This window comes from Amphiura filiformis, chromosome 20 (assembly GCF_039555335.1).
Source record: "Amphiura filiformis chromosome 20, Afil_fr2py, whole genome shotgun sequence".
In the NCBI taxonomy this organism is placed as follows: Eukaryota; Metazoa; Echinodermata; class Ophiuroidea; order Amphilepidida; family Amphiuridae; genus Amphiura; species Amphiura filiformis.
This window is the reverse complement of record NC_092647.1, coordinates 54287917-54311573: the sequence shown is the minus strand read 5'-3', so window position 1 is coordinate 54311573 and position 23657 is coordinate 54287917. Positions and strand designations below refer to the sequence as shown.

Below are 23657 nucleotides of genomic sequence, written 5' to 3'. Positions count from 1 at the left end.
TTATTGGGGTAAAATAGCTTTATTGGTACAATGTGCGCGCATAGCGAGCAAATCTATGTTCTTTTGGGTTGCTTTTGAGTTGCCCCCCCCCCTTCGGTAACCTCGAACTTTTTGTGTCCCCACGTTTTAGTGCCCAACCCCCAAAGTATTTATGAACACTCCCTTATATTAAATGCTTAGGCCCAGTGGGAGGAAAGGGAGCATCCCCCTTGTCCCCAATATCAGTTTTTCTTCCCCAGTTTCCCCCACTGAGGCAAAACCTATGATAGGCCTACGTATTATATTTCTACTTTTTGCGGCAATTTTGCGCAAAATTTGTCGCAAAATTTGTCGACCCCCCCCCCCCCCTGAAATTCACTCACCCCTCCCGAAAAAAAATTCCTGGTGCCGCCACTGCTTTTTAGGCCTCGGATTAAAAAAAAAGAAAGACAGAATAACCGGCTGAATAAATCAATTTGTGTCAGTTGCGTCTGGCAACCACTGGCAGTGTAGAATTATGACACAGGTCAAATTGAGGTCACTCATGTAAAGGAAATTTGCTCGCAGCTCGAAATTAAAGTCAAAATCTTTTTTTTTGTGGCCGCTGCCAGTGTATTTCAGTAGTTCAATAGGTGAAAAGCAAGTTAGACAGCAATGTTTTCCGCGAGTGGAGTCACATCGCAGGTAAGGATTTAAAGTGGAATTCAGAATTTTTAAGCTTACTGATTTTTACTCTTAAGTTTATCTAACATGCATCATGTAGGTATCCTAGGTGAATTCAAATTTGCCATCAAATTGCATCGTTTTATATATCAAATTAAAGCCCTTGAGTAAACTAAGCCAAAACTGAAAACCTTTTTTTCATAGCACTTTCCGTAGCAAAGTTACATCTTGTCAAAGATTGACTTTCATCAAAAAGATTCAGCTAGCAAAATTCCCCAAAGCGGCATTTCGGGGTGTTTCTAGATCTTAGTCTCATGGCGATGGCAGCTTTTTTAATGGAACTGCTATCAAAATCCTCTAAAATTCCATGTGCGACTTGATTATCACCATAAAAATCATATATTTGGGTCAAGTGAAGTATAGAAAACATATTTATGTAGGTTTCCTTCACCCACCTATTCTCGAAAAAAATTAAAATTTCTATGTAACTATGCATTGTGTTGGGGCCCCGGTCTCGGCGAATTCGCTGACTAGTAAATGTGTTAACTAAGGTTTGCCTAGGTTACCTACATCATGAACATCATGAGCATACTATATAATCAATTCCAGAAAACCTTTGACGAGCGCGTATTTTAAGCATACATCGCGTATTTACTGCGTTGGACGCACTTGTCTCTCATTGGCTGCTGAGGCGACTAGGCGATCTGCTGTTGCCGAGTGGAAATTTATGAACTGTGTGCCGTACGCGTTGTCAGCTCCGAATTTGCAACATCACAGTAGTCGCGCTCGTCAAAGGTTTACTGCATTTTAGTATAGTGGGAATTCCAATTGAATGAACGCAGCTTTCAATAGCGTGACGAATTTTTGCGTACACTGAGCGATGTACGCCAGCGTGTGCGACTGTGCGTGAGTAACTAGTTCACCACGTAAACTTGTATGGGGATGGTTCAAAATTCGGACCGCTCGCCATTTAAGTTTACTGATTTCTGTGTTTTGAAATTTGTTGACGTTTTTTGGAATAATCATAATGATCCCGATTTCCGGTCGATTATTTTAGCTGTGTCACGTTATGTGCATGACGCTGGTGGGTACTACCAGCCAAACTTCAGAAGAAAAAAAACACGATCACCGATAACGATGTGATGTGGGACTTACATGTCATAGGATTACACAGCTAGATATTTCTTGCCAAAATTTGACCATTTCTAGGCAAGTTGGCCCTACTTTGTCTGCGTTATGTGAAAAAGGACAGTCTGAAGTAAGTATACGTGCAACGCTTTTGATGTTTTGGGAGACTGTGAGGGATCCGAATAAAAAAATGATGGAGCCTATTCTTGACTGTGTAATATTCCTTCAACACGCTGCCATACGGTAACAGTCTTATACGATGGACAGATAGTATCAGTTTGTGAATGAGGACATCGTATAAGTTCCTTGTACTAGTGAGTAACGCGGAAGTGAATCCAACCATGCCAACAACGCACTGCACTCGTGTCATTGGTTAGCATTGTATCCAAGGTCGTGCATTCGCGTTGTAGATCTGAAATACGCGATATACGATCGCGGTTGTATCGAGTGCAACTGTTGAAAGCTGCGTTCATTCAATTGGAATTCTTACTATAAACTCTGTACTGATATGTGTCCATTCCAATAAACTCCCGGCTCCGACCGGGAGTTCCAAGAAGTGCTGTGTATGAGCCATATAAACACTGTCTGTCTATGGAAAATACACACTTAACGGTTTATGGGTCAGATATTCAAAAATTTCTTCAAAATTTCATCAAAAGTATATAAAATTGGTACCCACCTTGTGCTTGCTAATTTAAGACTCAGTTGAAATTAAGGATCGAATGCATTTTAGTGTCCAAAAAGGCAAAATTATCGTCAAGGTTCTGCCGAATTCTCCACCCTTGCGAAGTGTGTAGAATTGGAATCGGGAATAAAAATATCAGATCTTTGCGATCAAAAACACAAAATTACAACTTTGGACGTACTATTGGCAAAAGACATTATTGCCAAAAGACATTATTGCCAAAGAATATAGAATAGACCATTTGATGTCAACTTGTCAAATGTGCTCCCTAAACTTGTGGCGAGTAGGCAAAATAATTCCCATTCAAACGCATGGGAAACTGAAAGTGCATAACACCGACTAGGTAGGCTAGGTAGGTCTTTAAATTTAATATCATAAATATTTCATGTGTGGCTCACGAATGCAATACGAAGGCTGCGTGGTAAAGCGAGTCTCTCTCACATAAAGTAATGGTCATTTTTTACTCTGTTCAAAACATGACATGTACCGGTACACCAAATACATCTCCCAAAATGGTCACTGCTCATGCGTCATGCCGATCAGCGGCAAGCGACATAAAAGTATGAAACCAGCATTCATGGCATTAGAGCCCCCATTTTGCACATATATGTGCGTTCTGCTTGTGAGAAAATTACCTTTTGTTGACGTTTATCAAACAAAATTTTCGATAACAGGTCATACTAGGATTTCATTTTGTATTAATGAAGTTACATATGTTGTTTTGAGGAATAACATGGGAAGTTTTGAGTTTTATTTCAACTGGTGGTGTAGGAAGGTGAGTGAATTTGTGATGAGGTTTTCTTGTTTCAACGATCCAATAGTAGGATACGAGACGTACATGTAGGCTAAAAAGGTCTTCCGCATACGCGGTGGTGTTCTTGAAATCATCTAGAAACGCTGGTATCGTTTCAGGCGGTCTTGGTATGAGTAGGTCTTTATTGCACTTTTAAAAGATTTTTGAATTTCCTCCTTCCTTCCTTCCTTCCTTCCTTCCTATTATATACGTGCTTACCTCAACAGTCTGAGTATCAATGCACATGCTTTATGTGCACAGTTTTTTTTACAAATGCACGATCCTGGAACCTAGGATAGATGAGTGTATTTTTGAAATACAGTCAACAGTACTGGGATGATCCCCTGCTCTTTACGAATAGCCTGTGACGTTCTTTAAGGCTCTTGATTATTAGTTTCCTGTTAAAGATTTTGAAAAAGGGACGAGGTGACTTTTAATTATTAATTATCTTTTATTTTCTTTATTTAGTTTGAACTATTACAAGCAACTATTGACTCGTTTTGACTAGAGCGGGCAATGGGCATTTAATTACTTCACAACAATATTTGATTTTATAAATAAATGAAGTTGTACCCTTTGTTCATTCATCATTATTGTTGATATTATTAAAATCAGAAAATGGCAAGTAGAAGTAGTTGAAAATTAGAAATAAAAATAAAATAATTAATTATTTTGAGATTTTCAATTTAGGACGCGAGCGGTAAACAGCAAACCAATAATCAAGTGCGAAGGGCCTAACGTGCATACTACATTAATGTGAGAAAATATGCATGTACATGGGACCAACAGCTTAAAGTGCCCTCCGAAGCACTAAGCAAGTAGAGTGAAGTGCCTTGCTCAAGGACACAAAGAGCCAGCCGAGCTTAAGCGGACACCCAGAATCGAACCAGGGACCCTTGGGTTCACAATCTCGGCCACGCTCCCCCGTTTGATTTGATATCATTCATATGGTTAGGAAGTGAATTCCAAGCGAATTCCAATTTTTATGGTTAGGAAGTGAATTTCAATCACGCTGTCCTCTCATAGTTGTTACTGGCGAATCTCGCCGCTTGTCTCTGGATAGCTTCAATCCTGTTCACCTGATTTTCTTGGTGGGGGTTCCAAGCCGCTGAAAAGTTTTCAAGTTTTGGCCGAACTAGGGCTTAATAGGCAAGTGATTTTACATTAGATGGGCAGGAAGAAATATATCTTCTGAGGATGGCTAGAGTACTCTGAGCACTGGAGGTGATATTTTGTATGTGTAGTTTCCAGTCCAAGTTGCTGTTGATATTTACTCTCAAGTACAATGTATTTGTGGTTTGTAGGGGATTCAATATGGTTGTCGTCAACTTTAAGTGAAATTTAGAGGTTTGGTCTTGCAAGTTACTGTGAGTTTTTGACATTTAGTAGCGTTGAAAGACATTTGCCATTTTTCGGCCTGCTTGAAAACCTTGAGCAAGTCATCTTGAAGCTCGATTTGGACGGCTGTATTTTTGACCTCGGTGTACAAAATTGAGTGATCAGCGAATAGACACAGGTTACATTTTACATCAGTTACACATTTATGTAGATTAAAAAGGGTAGGTCCTAGGATCAAGCCCTGGGGGCTCCAGACAAGACTGAACTTCATTGGGATTGTGTGTTCAAAACCAGCTGCTCCTAAATTATCATGTACACCTTCCAACAGTCACTGATGATTGTTATGCCTGGCTTAATATGTTTTAGAATAATGGGTTTATAAGGTAGCTCAGTCACATTTGTTGTTAGGTCAAGGTACAAGAAATGTCTCTCGGCAGATACAGGTCTCCAAACACCCACTGTACATCTGTACACATCTCACTCTGTTGTATTTCCTCTTCCCGAACTTAGACTCATCAATTTCAACACTTTGCCAACACCACCAATAGGGTTGTTGGAATGTATTTTGTTTTCTACAGCCCATTCACAAACTTCGCAACAGTACCGGGTAACGGTAATTATCGACAATAGTCTCCTTGTTATTGTCGCTGATACTACAGCTGAAGTAAGATCAGTCAATTCTGAATAACATTGAAGGGTTGGTGAACACTGGCCTGCTAGTATTCCTCATCATAGGCATGAAGAGAGTTTGTGAAAAATTTACTATTTACATAATAAACTTTCAAAAAGCTTCAATTTGCCTCACGCATGCTGACAATCATTCAAAAATTTTAAAGATGGCAGATTACACTGGTGTTTCTATATAAAAGTCCAAAGATCTAAAAATAATATGCATCAAAACAATAATTTGGTATTAAAATTTATAATAATGCAAACCTTACACGTTTGCTAGTCAGCCAAATTGGCCCAGACACAATACATATTTTTATATAGGAAATTAATAGTATAGGAAAGTCAAGGAAACCTACATGTACATGTACTTAATGATTGTCTATACTTCACTTGACCCAAATATATATAATTTATTTTTGTGATGTGAGAATCGCACATGGAATTTTAATAGCAGTTCCATATTTCAAGAAAAAATTCTCTATGAGAGACTATGCTGAGGTATTTTAGAAAATAATTATGTATGTAATAATTTGATTTCCTTTAAATTTCAGGTGATGCTTCCAGTTCAGCATCTTGCAGGTGCCTTACACTCCCTAAAAACTGTAGCAGATAAAGGTGCAATAGTATGGCAAAGCAAACCTCGTTGTAGAAAGCATACAGCCTTGAAGGAAACCCATAGTGAACGCAGCCAAATTAGTGTAAGTAAATAATGGGATATTATAGATATAATCCAAGACCAAATTTAATATTAAATTTTAAAAGACTAGTTTGCGTATGACGTCCTGTCAACCAGACTGAAAATGCTGTACTGCACAGGTCAGCAACCAATCATACCAGGCCTGTGCCTTGACGTCAGATGTAGATTTTAGTCTTTTTAATATCAGACTCAAATTATATAGTGCTTACTGTAACCATAAACTGTAGTACCAGATAAAGACCTGTGTATGGCAAAGTTAACTGCAATATAGAAAACATACAGCTAGGAACTAAACTTAAAGTGGGTTAAGCCAAATATAAAGTGTAAAATAATAAATAATCAAATATAAATGCTAGCAATAATAATAAACTATAATATTTTTCACCCTGATGTGGCAGTGACATCAATGCGTTGAGGCAGCTGTTTCTCTCGCGCATATATTTTCGGCATCTTTAAGCATGGGCGTGTGTATGTCAGCGCTTTGAGCATCTGCTAGCTACTTGAAGCTGCGCCCAATGAAATGCGCACTGATGTCACTGCTACATTAGGGTGAAAAATGGTATATATAGCAGATAGAGGTGCAATAATATCTACTCTATTAGTCCTTGCTATATGTGACATACAAACATGGAAGAATAATTCCTTGCTAAATTCATAAATCGACTGCTCAGTGCCAGAAGTGGGCAAGTGCAATAGCTGCCGTGTGAACAATTTACACACAGCACTCACCTACACATGGTAGCTACACATGGCAGCTATTGCATTTATCTACTTCTGGCACTGAGCAGTCGAAATATCCCTTCTTTGATCCATGCAACCATGTGTCCATTACAGGTTTCTCTCGCTTCCATAAAAGAAGAATGTAGTCTATCCCATTTGCCAGAATCATGGATTGAAGATATCCTTCCAAAACCTTTCAAAAATTCAAGCAGAGATGTAAGGTGGTCAACTTCTTATGTTTCATCTGAGACGTTCTTTGAAAATAAACATGGTGAGTATTTCAGTGATACATAATTACTACATGATGGTCAAGTTAAGACAAAGTGTAGAATTTTGATTAAAATGTTTTCCTCAATTTGTTTCTTAGAGATCTGTGTAAAATCATTGTCCTCCCATTTCTTTTGTTTTGTTATCACATGCAGAGGCAATACATGCGCATATTTTTGGGGGCGTGAGCCACCCGGGGTAAAAGAAAGGGGCAGCAATAAAAAAGGGGCAACAGAAGATGAAGGGGCACCAAGAAGAATTATTAAAGAAAAAAGTCGGAGCAGAAGGGGTGGCAAGAAGAATTAGTAATGAAAAGAGCGGAAAATTATGGAAATCTAAATGTAACTATACCTTTTGGTCGCAAGCTGGGCCAGCGGTCGAGGCGATGGAGATAAGGGGGGTGTAACACCTCTAATTCTGTAATATTCAAAATTATTTTGAGAAATTTCTTTTGATCCAACCCCTCCCCCCACACCACTTTTTTGATTCAAGTGTTAGAAAAATCCAAAACATGCATTGATTGTGTCTAATGCATGGGCACACACTTTGCGTACAACATGCAGTGCTTTTGGATGCATTCATTTTTCTTGCGGGTTGATGCATTTATATTTGCTTGTATTTTCCAACACTTTTAGTGATAATTTTCTTGTAAAAAAAAGCAAAAATCATGGAATTTTTACTTGTGTATGAAATAGGTTAATAAATGCTTGTTGCTTGTGAAATTGTAGAAAATAATGCAATTGTACTGCGAATTTAATGCATCTAATGCACTCCCTCCTTGACATCAAAATCTCAGTATGCGAGCATGATTTTGTACAATTTCACTCCCAGCAATTGATAAACATTTATTAACCTATAATCAATTCATTTCTTCTTTTTTATTTGCTATTATACTTAGGTTTTAAAGCATCAGATTTACAAACAAACAAATCAGACTTATTAGTCTCGCCATCTGCATGGTTGTCATCACATCACCTATGCATAGGACTAAACAATCTCTGTAGCAAACACCAGATACGTGAGTATATTATTTTCTCTCTCCTTTACCTTGGTTGATGTCAAAAACAATGTAATCAGTAATTGCCAAAAGTGACAGTCAAAGACAATTTGGGACCATTTAATTGCCAGTGTGAAACACAGTTTGTGACTCAAGTTTCATACAATGGTTGTCAATGTTTCTATCTTCTTCTTTTTTTGACCTTGAAAGGCGTTTTGACCTGGATGCACAGTCACAAATAATGTAAATTATATTTACTATTTTTGATTTTTTTGTTGATTGATCTTGACATATTTGATCTAGTCTCTAACACAGTCTGCTTATCTATCATGTAATTATTGGACAACATGCATGGAAGTACTATTTCTTGAACTTCTCCTGAAAAGGCATACTATTCCTAAGATTTTAGACAATCCTAGTCCCAATTTTTTTGGAAGAATATAACTAAAATCTATATCAACATTTCATTAACGAAAAATGAACTGGGGAAACTTAATTGCACAATTTACTGACATTGGCAGAAGTGATCATGAGCTATTGTGTTGATTACTCATCATTCTTGTTAAGAAATTTTCAGTAACATTTCTGATGAACTTTTCTGTGTGTTTAATAATATTGTTTTTATCTTTAGATCACATACAAAGACGTGGATTTAAGACAAGGAGATCAGAAAATGTTCATAGCTTAACATCTAGTGGTGCAGTAAGGAAGTCTGATCAGGAAACTGCCACCACATTGATGGATTTATTATTTCCAGTAAGTAGAATAATTAACCTTGACGCCCAAAGGGTTTTTTGGCGACTGAATGGGAAAGAAGGTAGGAAAACAAAGAAGTTGTATGCTCTGGGTGGGATTAAAACCCGAGACCCCTCGCATGCTTAGCACTAGGCCACCGACATTAGCCACAGGTCTTTCGCTGGCCGGGCCAATGAAAGCGTCATCACATCCTGTGGGATGCATGCACGCACAGTGAAGTTATTTGTATTGTGTAGTACTTAGGCCGGTTAGGGTTAATGTACGAGCCCTGCAGGGGCAGTGCATTGGACAAGCATCAATAGCTATCGGCATTCAGCACAAGTGCATTGATTTGGGTGATTTCTCGAACTACACATTTCTTGAATTGAACAAATAATAACAGGTTTTTAACCTTAATAATACACGGCAAAGAAAAAAATCCAAAATTTTTGCTATTTTTAGAGTAAAATTATCACTAAAGTGTTGAAAAATAAATGCAATATAAATGCATCCACCCAGAGGAAAATGAACCGATGTGACATGCACAGGTTTGAAACTGCAGTTAGAGACATTTAATACAGTTTGCATATCCGTCAGCATCCACTACTCAAAATCCTGTCTATCTTGTCTTTTATGTTGTAGATAATGGGCATGCTGTTCATGACTGGTGAGATGTTACATGTAGTTGCTTTGAGGTTGAGACCGGATAGGGGTCGAAACCTCAAACCAACTAACATTGAGCCAGTCATGAACAACACGCCCATTATTTCTGGTAATGGTCTGTTTCGAACCGTTTATCTTACATATACGGCGAGCAAAATTAAATTGTTTGCATCAAAATATGCAGATATAACAGTTTAAAAAAGAAATTTAATGCCAAAATTTAGTTTCTTGAATTAAAAACACTAACACCTAAGACACCAGTATTATCAAATCAATACAGAATTGATCTCCATTGTATTGGAAGTGGTTTGGTATAGGATTTCACTTGCATAGTTAATCCGCTGGAGTGTCTTCAACCCGTGAGCATTGTTATTCAAATGATTCATGAATAATGCAAATGGCAAAGAGTTGTCAACGTTTGGACTATGATTTGTTTCAACACCATGAAATTTATATCTTAGAAAAATGTGATTAAGTAAATATTTGAAAAACCTGTTGACGCAGTGTTCATTGGTACTCCCCATTATGGGTAGGTCACAGTAAGGCTTTGCACCCCTAGCCTCTTGACTTGTAATGAATACCGCAGAGTAGTTGTGAAGCTCCCCTGGTTGGGTAGAATCCCGGGGGTTCTTGCCTAGAAGCTAATTTACATGGGCTGTTGAGCGTTTTTTGGGTTGAGTAAGGATAAAGACAGATTCCCTTCTAAAAACTTAATGGCAAGTTTATACATGTACTGAGTATACATTTAACGAAACAGTTACTAGTAGTTTTTATTTATGAATATTACTTTGTTATGCTAATTAAATTTTAATTTGCATAAATTAAACTATGTTTATTAATTGAGCACCATTAGTCTTGTATAAAATATTAATGTTATACATGTACGGACTGCAGTAGCCCTCTATAATTTTCTCTTGCCATGTAACATTTGCATATAAATCGAGCCATAAATGCATTTGTGCTGGCCGTAAGTCTACCTGAGACAAGTAACCAACTCAGATGCTACATGTATGTTGTGATCCTTTCCATAGTGTTACTAGAATGTCCTAGTATTCCTTTTGTTTAGCTCACTGCCCGAGACCGTTATCTTGAGCTATAGTGTTGATAATGGTCTCTGGGCAGCTAGCCACCTCCATTACTCTAGATAATGGTCGGGGCAACGAACCTTGAACAAAAGAAATACAATGGATAATCTGTGAAAAGAAAAGGGCTAGACGTATATGACACAATAGAGGAAAGTAAAACTTCAATTCCTATCAGTTATTCAAAATAATATACAGTTGTCCTTCCACTCATGGCATCACTTACTTTTGCAGAAAAATATTATGAACCAATTGAGATCAGATTTTGGCTTCAAGAAAGAACCAGCCTCATCAGTATTAACACAGGTAAGCTTTAATGTGTCTATTAATTGAATGTGACCAAGAGCTGTAAGAGCTGTAGAATGCTCTTCTGGTTTCTTCAAGAAAACTTAAAAACAGATATTTCCACCTGTAGCCATTAAAACATAAAGAATTTAACATGCCATCAAAAGGAGCTATAAATCAATCTTACAAATGCAACTTAAGAGGAGCTGTAGAGGAGCGATTGCTCTCACTCATCTCAAAAGACAGTCCCTGTATATTTGAAGGTGTGAAATTTACCATAGGGTATGCTGTTTTATAGCAAGCAATCTCTCGCAATGTCAAGCTGCACCCATTATATAGTTACACTATAGATATTGTTCAGTAAATGGGAATAGCTTTGAGAAATGAGAATTGTTTTGAGAAAAATCAACACCTGTACAGTATTTCCAGTGATGCACTCAATAGATACTGGGAAATAATGTTAGTTATATATTATGTTTATTCTCACCACAGCAACCAGGAACATCCCCTGACAGTAATGTACTTGGTAACATTCTCCCAAATGTCCAGTCAGCCTATGACGAACACTTCAATAGCAGTCAACAGTCACATGTCAAAGGTCAAGTTATGAACTATGACTCCTTTAAGATGGGGTATTACGATGGTTACGTGATGGCGAGACAGGGTGGTAGCAGTGGGAGTGGCAAGGAGGATTTCAGGGGTACTCTGAAGGAGGCTTTAACTGTACGGAAGCTGTTGAAGGTCATCTTTATTGTGTGCATTCCTGCTTTGATAGTGGCACTTATAGTCTTAAGAGTCTTTTGTAAGTTACAAGATATAAGTTTAACACAAAATATTTACGTTGGTTTTCTTGTACTACTGGCAATCATCAAATGTCCATGATACCAAGTGTCATATTTTTTCCAATCAAATGGAGATGATATTAGGCCAATATATACTTATTTGTTGACTTTTTGTCCAATTTATCCATGAAAAATGACAATTGTTATCACTCATTCTTTGTCAAGTTTAGCACTGTCTGCATGTATGTTCATGAAATATTCTGGAAATCAACAACTTACTTCACTAAATGGCATTTCCTATATAGAATAACATTAGAATCCTTGCTGGCACTAACAGTCATGGAAAAAGAGATAACAGACAAACTCCAAACAGTCAAAAAGTCTCAGCATCACCTGATAATGAGGGCCGATTGTTCCGTGAAATGCGACATGTGAAACTGCTACGCATATACCGCATATTTTTACGGTCTTTAGTGTAAATGCGATAACACGCAAAGCTCTATTGTGTATACGTGATGACATGCAACGCTGGCGTTAGATACAGCACAATCGAACAATCGGCTCTCATGAATATGCAATAATTCACAGCACACAATACACAAGGACTTTGACTGTTGATAAATAGTCTGTAGTAGTCTTTGGTAGTTGACTGACTGATGAACTTGACCAATGATGATATCTGATGATATTTGGCCAACAAATCTGGGCAACTGATGTGCTGTTGGTTTCCTTTTAACCTTTTTACCTGTATCTTTAAAAACTAAACCAAAACATATTTTAAGTACACAAGCTCTCTTGTAAAATAAGTGTTGCTAATGTTTGATACACATCTTTAGAAGGTCCCAAATTTGAGAAAAACATGCACCATTTGGGCATGTGATGATAGCATTTTGTGTTCGTGTTGGGGTTTTTTTCAGCTGATCTAGGCATGGTGTCATCTAATGTGAACATGGCAGCAACAACTACACCTGTTACCTTTGATGATGTTAGAGGGGTGAGTAGTGCACTAGCTCAATCAATAATTGCCTTCTAGATCCCACGATCATGTCAGTTTGTTCACATGCAAAAACTGAACTAGCCTCTAGTGTCCAGAGAGAGAAGATATATCAAGGAGAAAAGAGCACTACAGATAACAGGTTAAACCAAAATGCATCTATGGTTCAACTCTTTAACACACTACATGTAGGCTCTCCTGTTCACTTTGCAAGTGTCTGCATTGGAGGCTAGGGATGTTTTAATTTCTCAAGTATCAATAAGGGTTGGCAGGATTTGACATGGTTTTAAAGGGGTAATTGAGCCTGCTAACCCCATTTTCACAGAAGAAAAAAGAAAAGTTGAAGAATAAGAAGGAAGCAAAGAAAGAAACCCAAAAAGATAGAAAGATGGAAATGAAAAGCAAAAGGAGTGAAATTAAAGCACTATGAAACTAGAAAGAATTGGGGTACTTCTACTGGGTCCACTGAAAATATAAGCAATGATTCTCTTGAGCTATAGAAAAAGAAGTTCTGTTTTTCTCTGTCCACCACTGTGAAGGGGGAGAGGGATCACTTGTGCACAAATCTAAATCACTATGCTCTAATGCAAGTTGGTGATATTATCAGGTTAAATTTTAATTTGCTCGTTTTGTTTTAAAGATTGCAGAAGCAAAATCAGAACTAGAGGAAATAGTGGATTATCTGAAGAACCCTGAGAAATTTACCAAACTAGGTGGTAAACTACCAAAAGGTAAAAAATTGGAATTTGTCAGTCAAATTCTCAATAGAGATACAAGGAAAGTGTCTCTTTTGAGATTTTGTCCAAGGTTTCAGGCTTTTCACTTGTTGCATTATATACTACGGCCAACAAAATTCTCTCACTCGATCTGTAGTGATGTTTTGCATTCATGAATAAAGACATTCTCGGTTTTTAGACCCTGCTCAATAGAGTGCGGCAGACATAAATATGCGTATAAAACCATATTAAAAGAGGGCCTCTGGTTATGGGAATAATACCTATCCTTGGCCTATTATGACATGTCAAACCGGTATATGAAAGTCCAGGGTGTGGAGATTTCAAATGTGTGTGTCCTCGGTTTTAATGTGTAAAATCAACAGGGGTACTTTGTCCTCGGTTCATTGTGAGTACAAGTGTGGGGGTGTGTGTGGGTGTTTGTGTTTATATTTGTTGACTGTATTCTACATGTTTGATAACAGAACAGATTTTGATTGTATGAATTCTTGCGTGTAATTTCTAGGTGTTTTATTGATTGGAGCACCAGGCACAGGAAAGACTCTCCTTGCTAGAGCTGTTGCAGGTGAAGCTGATGTGCCATTCTTCTATGCATCTGGTTCAGATTTTGACCACATGTTTGTCGGTACAGGGGCGCAGAAAGTTAGAGATATATTCCGTAAGTTTTCATGAGATATTTTAAAAGAGAATTTGTAACCATTTAAAATGGGTACTCAGTACGTTTACTGTTAGTGTTAGGTGAAATTTCAAATATGGCAGAATTACCACACAGCTTTATTCCACTGTATGAAGCTCAAGTCCTTGAGAAATGTAGAGTTGCATTGCAAATTGACCTGTCATAAAGTCTGGCAAAACAGAAAGAGACCAAGAGAAAGACCAAGTAAAAGATGGCTGGAGTATGCTAAAACAGATGGGCAAGCAAGAGGAATACCAACCCTAACAGAAATGAGCAGGCTATAATCAAATGCAGTAAACCTTTGACGAGCGCGTATTGTAAGTATACATCGCATATTTACTGCGTTGGATGCACCTATCTCTGATTGGCTGCCGAGGCGATCTACTGTTGCCGAGTGGAAATTTATGAATGAACTGTGCGCCGTACGCGTTGTAAGCGCCGAATTTGCAACATCACAGTAGTCGTGCTCGTCAAAGGTTTGCTGCATTTGACTATAGCAACCAACTGAGGCAGATGGCAGGACATTGTGAAGCAGAAGCCATCAATCACACAGCCTGCTGCTGGTGTGGACGGCATAAGTAAGAAAGTGTGAGGTAATTGCTGAATCTCTGCCACTGCAAATCCAACTAATAACTATCACTAGCTGTGAGGATTCACTACAGTGGAAATTTCAATTGAATGAACACAGCCCGACATACTGTGACAATTTATTGCGTGCACTGCATGATGTACGCCAGCGTGTGCAACTGTACGTGCATAAATGTGGAAATGAATCCAACCATGCCGACGCACTTGTGATTTGACTTGTGCGTTCGCATTGTAGTTTGAAATACGTAAAATACGATCGCGGCTGGATTGAATACAGCTGTTGAAAGCTGTGTTCATTCAATTGAAATTCCTAGTACCGGTATAAATGTTAATGTTTTTTTACATTTCTTGAGTTTTTTTGTGGCCCCAAAATAAAATTGCATAAATTTGTCAGAGACTTAACATTTGTGTGTTCTATTCTTTCAGGTGAAGCCAAGGCCAAAGCTCCGTGTGTAATCTTCATAGATGAGTTGGATTCTATTGGTGGTAAGCGTATCCAATCACCAAATCATCCATATGCTAGGCAAACTATAAACCAACTACTGGCGGAGATGGATGGGTTTAAAACAAATACTGGCGTTATTGTGTTAGGTGCAACCAACTTTCCCAAATCCCTCGATACGTAAGTCAGTTACTTTATTAATTTTAATATGGTCAACTTAACATACCTATTTTTGATAGACGAACCAACATTGCAACTGAAACCTTCAGCTGGGTTGTGATGCAAATGATGGGGTCCGTTGATTTGGAGATCAACCCTGTCAAGACTCCTCTTACATTGAAGAAACCACCCAAATTTTTGATTGCGAGCATCAACAGTTTCAGCAAGGTGGGAAAGAGGCGATCTGGGTTGAGCAACTCAAATCAAGAAAGTTTTTTTCCTAAATATTATTGTACCAATTCATGAATTAAATGAAATGATTTGAGTGTTCTTGATACTTTGCAGTGCATTAACAAGACCTGGGCGTTTTGATATCAATGTGACTGTCCCCAGACCAGACGTGAATGGGCGTATTGATATCTTAGACTTGTATCTTGATAAAGTGAAGATTGCATCTGATGTGGACAAGGAGATTCTTGCTAGGGGAACTGTTGGCTTCACAGGTTAGTGTTGGTGGGATTATGTGCTACCATATGCAGAGTTAGAGAATACTGGATTCTGAAAAGAAAAACAAAATCAGATTTTTAAAACTTGTTGGGTCCTAAATCTCTGGTGCAAAAATGCTTTGGATTTTGTGTTTGCTAACAAAATATGGTTTATTTTCCCATTACTGAACTGCAAGATTCGAGATTTGAGTACTACTTGTGTTTGCTACAGAGGTCAACTTTATGAATTGACCATCAATGTAAAATTTCAAACAATAAAATATTGTAATATGCAGAATGTTCTAATAAAATATTCATTGTAATATTTGATTGTTCTAACTTAATTTACAAACAATAACTTATATTCATAGCATGCCTGACATATTATAGGACTGTTATTGGAAGCTGACAAGACAAGTTCTTGCATATAAATCCTTTCAGTCAATGTTGGAGTAACTGAAGGGCTCAGTGTCAACCATATAATCAACAATCCATTTGGGCAAGGATGGCAATGTTGTGCAAAAGCATGCCAACATTTTCCCCAGGATTGCAGCTGTTGGATGTTTGAACACTTGTGATGTACAAAACTTAAGTTTCAGCATTTTTCAGCTTGGGTAAAAAAAAAGGTCTTTTTGCCCTTTCAGCTTTTTTTAGAATGCTAAAATCCCACTGGAAGACACTGAATTTGTGAAACGTGTTCCAGCTGTTGTTCTGATACTTAATAGCAAAGCTTGGTGTAATTTATGTTGCAGAATAAAGCATTTGGGTGTTTAAGGTTTTACAATACGTCCTAGTAGGCAATTCCAGAGGTATACATTCAGCTGCTATTTTCCCCATGTACAGCGGTGGATCAGCGTTTGTTTTACAGAATTCATTAACATCTATATAAATTAGGTCCACATCTTTTAAGATCTAAATTTCATTAATTCTGAGAACTGCATCAAAATGTTTAAAAAGCTCCATTTCCACTTTGAAAAAAGAAAGAAAAAAAAGTGACTGTGATTTTTTGGGTTGGTCGGGAAAGGGCAATCAAACCTCTTTTTTTAGGCCTTATAAATAGTACTAATTTTTCTGTGTAATCACTTACACCCTTGTCCTGTGGTATCATTACAGGTGCAGACCTAAGCAATCTAGTCAACCAGGCAGCCCTCCAAGCAGCCAAGCTCAACAAAGATGAAGTGGACATGACGGACCTAGAATATGCCAAGGATAAAATCCTAATGGGACCTGAGAGAAAGAGCATCATCATTGATAACAAGAACAAGGAGATTACAGCATTCCACGAGGGAGGACACGCATTGGTGGCGTATTTCACTAAAGATGCTATACCAATCAATAAAGCTACTATTATGCCCAGGGGAGATTCTCTAGGTCATGTAAGTTGATTGAAATTGATATAAAAGACACTGGATACTTTTCAAGGAACAAACCAAAAGATTGATGAAGCCCTATGAAGGAAATTAGTTTCTTCAGAGAGGGATTCTGTTAAAAATGTAAGCAGTAAATCACATGTAATCCAGAGAAATACTACAGCCATTAAATACCTCCTACTCGGACCAATGCAACAGATGAGCACTGCCTTCTGATTGGGTAATTGTGCGATGTGTTCATTCGAGTGATCAACTAAAATACAGTTTCTAAGATATTGAAACTCAACTCTCTTCAGCCATAACACCATTCTTGCCATGCTGCTGTTTGGCCATCACTAATAATCTTTTCGTAATACTCATTGAGTTAATTGCGTTAATGTCTCAGTGAGTTTCTTTTTGATATCATTTGATACCTGCATGATGTATTTGTGATATCCCTGTGTTAGCCAGAATCAAAGAGTACTGACTCCTTTGTGTTTGTATGTCGCTCATTGAGGGCAACTTAAGTACCTCTGGATTATTTTTGCTATGCGCCCGGCAAACTTCAATTCAGAGTGTTTGGTCGTTTATGTTTTACCTAAACTTGTGCTAATTGAAAATGACTCTCTATAAACATGATAAATAGATCGCCATTTGTTGAAAGGTGTATATAACTATGTTACGGACAAACATGTTTTCTGAATTTATAGGACCATAAATACAAGGAACATATTTTCCTAAAAATTGCTTTCTAAAAATATATTGTCCTAAAAATTGCTTGAAAATCAAGTGTTCGTCTTCGTCCAGAATTGATATCAAAATGATCCAAAGCATATACTAGTCACGATGTGTCATGAATTTCAACAGAAAGTAGTATAGATCAAATTTGGCCACAAAACAGTATTATTTGCAAGCATGATTTAGAATGATCCGCTCTATATCATACGCCCTCTAACTCTTGCTGTATACAACCTATGTAATGCTCAAGCTTAATGATTCAAACTATTGTTTGATTTTGGACTCTTGCTAATGAATACAGGAGGTACATTATCTGCCCTACATGAGGGACAAACCAAGATGGCGGATTTACCATAGCATTATGTGTAATGCAATTTTGAGTCTGTTATCTTTGGATATAATATCTTTGGTGGCAGCTAATGCATGCATTTCTTGCTTTATTTTATTAAAGGTATCACTATTGCCTAAGAAGGATCAATTAAACCAGACAAGATCCCAGCTTTTGGCAGAAATGGACATATGCATGGGTGGAAGAGTGGCAGAGGAAATGATATTTGGTGCTGAACAAATTACTACAGGGGCTGGCAGTGACTTTGATCAAGCTACAAGGATAGCAAGACTCATGATAACAAGATTTGGAATGAGTGATAAGGTATGATGATATTAAGACAGAGAGTGACTTCTAATCAAGCCACAAAAATGGGAAACGATTAAAGCCATCTTCTGATAATGATAAATCTTAGTGATCTATTATACCACAAATCATAAAGTGCACAATAAGATGTTAAGATGGGTGTTTGTAATACAGATTGACTGGTAATAAACTGATGGTAACCCTCATTATCTGTATAAATCATAAGACACCCCAGCCACCCCTGTCATATGGATGTGATACCGCTGTGATTTTTTATTTATGTTTCTATATTATTTGGCATAAAGCCAGGCAGATCCAATATTGGAAATTAAAATTAAATATCAAACTGATCATCTGGACTTACTGTTTTGAGTTGGCTACAGTATCACGTCTCATCCGAGACACATCGTCAGGCCTAATGGGCTGGCGCTGGTCGAGGAACCCGTTTGATGGCTGCGTCATAAGCCCTTGACAGGTTGTGGAGTAGTCCCCCTCCTCGGTTGAGTGAAGGCTCCTAGCTCCAATAGATAGATAGATAGATAGATAGATAACAATCTTTATTCAGGGTATTTCATTCAGTTTACAAAAACTGGTCTCCCATGAGACCCTGGATATTGGAAGACAATAAATTGAAGGATTGCCCTTGCAATAAATTCAAAACATTACTATAAAATATACAAGCAAAGCAATATAATATAATATAAAATAAAGCATAAATGTGACCTGCTACCACGAAATCAGCGTAAAGTCGCCACAACTTTATACTCATTTTCTTGAGTTGGTAGTTTCGAGATATTTGGTCTGACTAAGTCGATGTTCTTTGTTTGCTGCCACCTGTACAAGCCAGTAGTATTATCCTTTGTGAATGGCCTATTGTGCTTCCATTCACAAAGGACATACAGACATACTTGGTGGCTTTAACAGGTGAGTGAACACCAACGCAGTAGTCAGGACGTTTTGAGTGACTAACACCTTGCGACTTTACGCTGATTTCGTGATAGCAGGTTACAAGTGTGGATTTGATACCCCATTTGATACATTACATGGAATAATTAATCATCACAACCATAGATTCAATCTTAATTATTAATCACAAATCTTGCTACTTTTTTTTCTAGCTTGGAGTAATGACATACAGTGGACCTAATGAATATGGCACCACTGAACACAGTGAAGAAACACGGTCAGAAATTGAGAAGGAAGTTAGAAGGTTATTAGAGGTATGTATGCACCCTGCCAGATGGTCTATAGCCAATGGCCTCTCTTATTTCCCTAATGTGCCATTTCATGTGCTGTCTTTTCCTAAAATTATCCTAACACTTAGCCAGTGGTGTGCCTGGGATTTTTGTTGGGGTTGGCTGTGTGGGACAGGCCACAAATCCACAAAAAGGGTTTTGTTAAGGGGTAGGGGTGTGTGGGCATGAGCTAAATCCACAAAACCAATGACAATTATAACATTGGCAAAGCAAATTTAGCACTGGTAGGGGCAGGGCCCCAAATATATTTGTCAGTGGGGGAAGCTGTCCCCCCTGTACCTTTGACATTGACCTTAACATATTCTTAAGACTACAAGCCAACTGTAACTCTTAATCTGATTCTGAACTCAAAATAAAACAAAAATAAGATTTACACTATCTGCAATCCTGATTGAAAAATTAGTCGTCATACTTGTGCTAAAATAATTCAACTACATGAAAGTGAGTGAAACTTGTTTGTTATGTACATCAAGTACAAACTTCGCTCTGTATTCCACTCTTCCATACCCACCATTTTTTTAATGTTGGAGGGTCACACAGACCTGCTGACATTGTTATATCCAACATTTAATGGGGGAGCTGGAGCAAAGATTAAGTTTCATCCAGGATTTTGGACTGGAATCTTTATGTTAAAAGTGTTGCAGAGAGAGAGGATATCCTTTGCATTAGTATATATACAGCAGCAGACAGTTCTTCTTAACAAATATGTCTTCAAATATGTGTTAAAATTGTAAAATTTGTGAGTGATGCAAGTTGTGTGTATTGTTTGCAGATCCATTTTCACTGATTTGTTGTGTGTTTTCTTGTCTCAGGAATCCTACCAGCGAGCATCATCTCTTCTGAAAACACACAGCAAAGAACATAGAAGACTAGCTGAAGCATTATTAAAACATGAAACACTATCTGCAGATGAAGTTGAACTGGCTATCAAAGGCAAGAAAATTAAGTCAAAACATTGATGAAAATACTCAAATGTGTTGCCATAGTAACGCAGAGAAGATTGTCTGAAGTGTATGATTGACTTCGCAGTGTTCATGATGGTAAATTGAGATACACACCCACATGATGTTACTATCAATCATTGGCCCATTTTGCCTGCGAGCAAGTTTGTACGTCAATCATAAACATATAAATTTACCACTTACAGTGTAGCGCCTCTCACATGGAAATGAAAGAATCCTGGTTGTGGATATCATGGCGGCCATCAACATTGATATATGTTGCAAGGACATGCTTCGATCCCTTCAATATGAATGGTAAACCTGTCCATACAGCCGCAACCAGTGACAAGAAATCTTTCAGTTAAATCATCATAGGTAACTTGTAGCTAACAGTGAGTGCATATACACAGGCACTACCTACAATCATACCTTCAAATTTAGCTAACTATGATCTAACCTACAAGTTTCCTACGATCGTCTGAACATTACTTATAATAGTGCCTTTTTTTCAAGTGCCCCTGAATGAATGGTATTGACATGTGTAGAGCTCAATAGTGGAACTTATTTTGAAATATTCTACTTTATGTCTGGACTGTTATGATTATGTGTATATCACACATGGAGCACTCTCTAAACATCTGGAGCACTCTATTTGCCATAAGCACTACAAGCATAAGGTCAATGAAAGTTGATTGCTTGGGTCCCGTTTCCAGCCCATACCAACTTTTCTTTTTTTACCAAAACTTTCATTATTTTAATGACAACCTGTTTGTCTCAAATTTTGAAGAGAATATGCCAAATGCTAGGCATGTTATTTGATGATTTTAACATATTTTTGTAGCAATGGGAGGGGATAGAATATAATTGTGAATGATGCAGTTTAAGCACTCCCTTACCATGTTCAGGCATGAGAATTTCCAGTCAAACACAGGAACCAGACTTTTGTAAAGTCAAAATTGCCACAATTTTATTTATTTTCAGCCCATTTCTTCCTTGGCCAACTTGAAGGAAAGAATAAAAGCACTAAGTAACTCTTATGCCCCCAGCATACTTTCCTGCCGCTTGCCGCTGCGACAAGCGGCAGGGCGTTTTAACCAATGACAAGCCTTGATTGTGTCCATTTGTCTGCAATGCGCCACGCTGCTCAGCGGCAAGCGGCAGGGTAGTATGAAACCAGCTTTACACGTTGTATAATTTTGCTATACATGTAATATTACTCTGCCCAGTGATGTGTGTAATAATAAAAGTATGTTGGATAATGAAATAGTCCCATTGTCCCCTATGTATGAAACTGGAACCAGTGCAACAACTTTCAGTAGCTTAACTTAATGATATGTGCAGTAGGTTTGCAGTAGAGAGTGATTTTCAAACTTATGTATCAAATGCCTGTGCATCTATTCAAAATCACTCTCATGTGACAGAATTTTGAATAGATGCACGGGCGTGTGATACGTACGTTTGGAAATCGCAAGCCCTCTAATGAAGGATTTATGAGAAAGGTTATTCAACACAAGTCTCCACATAAATGATAGCCAATTTAGTCTATGTAGATTTAGTCTGTCTTAGCATAATTTTTGTCAATAATGTCAAAATAATCAAAATGTCTTGTCTTTCCTTTTTGCCATTGAAGGGTTATATTAAATAAGGTTTAATCATTGGGCTTCTACACATTGGTCTCTGATTTGATTGACATATCTTTGTGGAATGAGGGTGCTATATTTGATAACCATCATGTTTGTAGACATATGGTTGAATGTTTTCCTCTAATATTTAGTTTTCTACATTTGCACACATTGTATCTTGTGACATGATCAAGCTGATATAGTAATTTGTTGCTGCAGTCAAATTTGTTGTTTCATCTTTTTGGCTGCATAAAAATGTTGTCATATCCCATGAGCCATATGTGATGTGATCAAGCAAAATCAGTCAAAAGTCAGAAATATTGATTTTGAGATATAGTCAAACAAAGGAAATAATTTCTTCTCTTTCCTATTGTTTTGGAAACCCTTTAATTGCTCATATCTTTGGAACAATTTGTCCAATTTCAATGGGGTTTCTGCAAAATGTAGCTTTGCAAATGCTCTATACATCAAAGTAGAAAACTGAAAATTGAATATGCCTGACTTCAGACTGATTTTGCTTACCACTACATATTGGTTTGTCACACATGGAGGTAAAAGCCTGAAATCAAACAATAATTTGAGTGTTTTAAAGGCACCTTCAGCTATTCCACCACTGCATTATAGGGCCGAGTACACTAACAGAAGGAAGAAGGTAGCTGTTTTATGAAAAAGTATTCTTGAATCAGACTATTGCTGCATGAAAAAGAAAATTGCTTATCTCAACAAATGACTCATTTTGCTTGACTACATGCATCACACTGTGCAAATTTTTATTATAATATTTATGAAATTTGGTAGAATTTGTTACTATTATTTTATTTCTATCAAATTGCAATTTAGTTATAGCAAACACATACGGGTGATGTTAGGACATGTTAACATACAATTCAGGTTTACCATGCATACCATGTGTTGTAGGTACAATTCTTGTTTACCCTGCACACTCTGTGTTTTAGGGTTAGGGTATAGGGTTAGGGTTATACTTATGCACAGGGTATACCAGAATTATTCCATGTTAAAACATATTCATGAAGAAGACATGTTGGTGTGCCCTGTTAAATATTCATGAAGCAGACTTATAGGTGTGCCCTTTTGAATATTCATGATGCAATACTGGGTATGTCTACAGAGTTGAATATTCATGAAGCAACCCTTGAATATTCACAAAGCAGCCTGTTAGTAGGTCTGCTCACTATTACTAGTATATGCGGAGTAATCAACAATTATTATACAGTTAAATATAGTGTAGCTGTGAAGAGATGTATTTGTAGGATTGAAGAAATGATGAGAAATTTGATTATGTTAGTCAAATTGAATGTAAAATTCACTCACAAATCCCTAGCTTTTGACATCTTGTCTGATGGCTTAATCACAGTTGGTATGGTCCATTGGATATATACTGTGTATGTGTTGTGGGAAAGCAGTGGATAGTACCATCACCAGACAAGATGGCAAAAGCTAAGAATTTGTGAGTGAATTTTATATTGGATTCATCTAACATCATCAAATATCTGAATACAGCAGCTGTGATTAAAATAAACTTAACATTGGCT

At 37.5% G+C, this 23657-nt stretch overlaps 1 protein-coding gene across 1 annotated transcript; it reads left to right on the top strand.

The window, feature by feature from the left end:
• The first annotated feature begins 498 nt into the window (after window positions 1-498).
• LOC140142019 (ATP-dependent zinc metalloprotease YME1L1-like) lies at window positions 499-23657 on the top strand. Its single transcript, XM_072163921.1, has 16 exons — window positions 499-663; window positions 5810-5956; window positions 6790-6946; window positions 7841-7960; window positions 8571-8695; window positions 10654-10725; window positions 11197-11506; window positions 12404-12480; window positions 13121-13211; window positions 13720-13872; window positions 14905-15100; window positions 15425-15582; window positions 16678-16940; window positions 18103-18303; window positions 19404-19505; window positions 20354-23657. Exons 1-16 carry the CDS (start codon window positions 634-636, stop codon window positions 20498-20500), a joined length of 2349 nt encoding a protein of 782 aa, XP_072020022.1. The 5' UTR covers window positions 499-633; the 3' UTR covers window positions 20501-23657.